This window comes from Corylus avellana, chromosome 5 (genome assembly GCF_965113065.1).
Source record: "Corylus avellana chromosome 5, dhCorAvel1.hap1.2, whole genome shotgun sequence".
Classification (NCBI taxonomy): domain Eukaryota; kingdom Viridiplantae; phylum Streptophyta; class Magnoliopsida; order Fagales; family Betulaceae; genus Corylus; species Corylus avellana.
The window spans coordinates 7222874-7224920 of record NC_142494.1 but is presented as its reverse complement, the minus strand read 5'-3'; the positions used below and the strand labels follow the sequence as shown (position 1 = coordinate 7224920).

At 38.2% G+C, this 2047-nt stretch overlaps 1 protein-coding gene across 1 annotated transcript; it reads left to right on the top strand.

Moving 5' to 3' along the window:
* Positions 1 to 417: 417 nt before the first annotated feature.
* On the top strand, positions 418 to 1557 carry LOC132182537 (uncharacterized). Its single transcript, XM_059595813.2, has one exon. It carries the CDS (start codon positions 502 to 504, stop codon positions 1039 to 1041), a length of 540 nt encoding a protein of 179 aa, XP_059451796.2. The 5' UTR covers positions 418 to 501; the 3' UTR covers positions 1042 to 1557.
* The last annotated feature ends 490 nt before the right edge of the window (positions 1558 to 2047 follow it).

Genomic DNA, 2047 nt, shown 5'->3' with positions numbered 1-2047 from the left:
TCTCATAATTTTTGACACGATGAATAAACTTAACACAAACTTATTACCAAACTAACAGATTAGAGTTAAAAAATTTGAATCATTTAGTTAAATGAATCGAAGTAAAATTAACATATAATCTTACTTCTTAGCGGCTCGGATCGATCGATGTGCGAATACGAAATATTAAACACTTATCTCAAAACCAAGACAAGACTGGTAATATCCAACGGTGTCCGGTTAGCTAAACAGAGGCCGGGTTCAAAACAGTAACACTCCACCACTTTACTATAAGGAGCGTGAATGCACGCCCACCAAAAATGAGATCATTGAACGGCGAGCTTGACCCACGAGGAATTGGCCGCGCGTGGAAATCTTTTATAATATCTACTTTCATCATCTATTCCCAGATACCGACACAGAACGGTACTAAAAACCAATGAAGTAATAAAATAGAAGAGAGAGAGAGAGAGAGAGAGCTTTTTTCCGAAGAAAAAATTGGGAGAAAATCAAGCTGTTTCAATGGCGGACAACATAAAAGATGAGCAAGAAACCACACCCACTTCACCATCACAAGCAGCATCATCATCATCATCATCATCGTACATGTTACTTCTTATGATTATGAGCAAAAGGAGAACATGGGTATGTATTTTCGTTACAGTGTACGCCATACTTTTAACATCTTCATGGAATTTCCTTAAATCCATACTTTCTTGGTACAAATTACAATCCCAGCCATCTTCGTCGGCTTCTGGGTGGCCGGCGATTTACGCCTCTGTGCTTCTAGGGGCAGTTTTCGGGCTGCTTTCAATGGTTGCAGCCCTTGCAGTGCTGGTTCCAGCCACTCTGGTGACGTGGATCACTGTTGTGGTTCTGCTTGCCTTCTTTGGGAAGCCCAGGAAGGCTTTGGTTGTGGAAGGGAGGAAGATTACGAGGGAGATTGTTGGATTTGTGCTCAAGATTTTGTTGAAGGAAGGGAATGTTGTGGCGGCTGTTTGTGCTGTTTTGGGTTACTTTGCACTTGTTAAGAGGAACAGCAGTGAGGGTGATAATTCATAGGATAAATTACAAGTGTTTGGTGTTTGATTCCGACGAGGTTGTTTGTGCTTCTGCGGATCGATTTGGGGCGGTGGGATTTTGGTCAAGTTTCTATTTTGGGCTTTCGCTTAGGAACTGGACATGGAAACCTCTTCTTGATGAGATGGTACTATATTTGGCAATTCTGATGTATGTTTTTTTTTTTTTTTTTTACTGACTAAGTAATTTCATGAGCTCTTCTTCTTCTTCTTCTTGCTTTGGTTGGTCTTGTAGGGCAAATTGTGCCTTTTTTTCCTTTTTTTTTTTTTACTGAATTAGGAGTTTTAGCTAGGGTGAAGAGTATTCTCATGAAAACTCTGTTATATGAAGATGTATTTTGTGGGAGAATGAGATGTTGTGTGAAAACCTACTCGTATGTCATAGCCAGTAGCTTCATCTACTTGATTGTGGCAGAAATGTTCTCCTAGACTCGTACATGAAGGAATATCATGCCTCACCAAAAATGGACATGATTAAACATGTTGGAGGATTGCTCCATATAAGAAAGCTTTCTTCATGTATTATTGTCCTTCTTCCAGTACTTAAAAAAGGTAAACTTCAAACTCCAAATGCTATATATTCACATGAGGACAGCAAGAAGAGCACTCTTGCCTCATTGAAATTTGGTTGGTGGCTTAAAAACTCTGAAGCGGGAAATTAAAATGATATATGCTCTACGTAACAGCTTTTAAAATCAACATTAAATTTTAAATGTATTAATAGTGAATTATGATTTATTTGTAATTTTGTAAGCTATGACAAGGAGTGTGAAAGTGACTGTAAGAGTTATAATGCATAGAGCATTACTCGGGGGCAATATGCATAACAAGAATGACCAAACCTGAGCGATGAAACGAAGGAGGTCCTTTCCACTACGGATCATTTTGAAAGTGCCTAAAGAGTATCATGAACATTCTTAAGATGGCCAAAAGATTTAACAATTTTTGTTTATTTACTTTTTCTGCAAAAAGTAAAACGAAAATTTTAT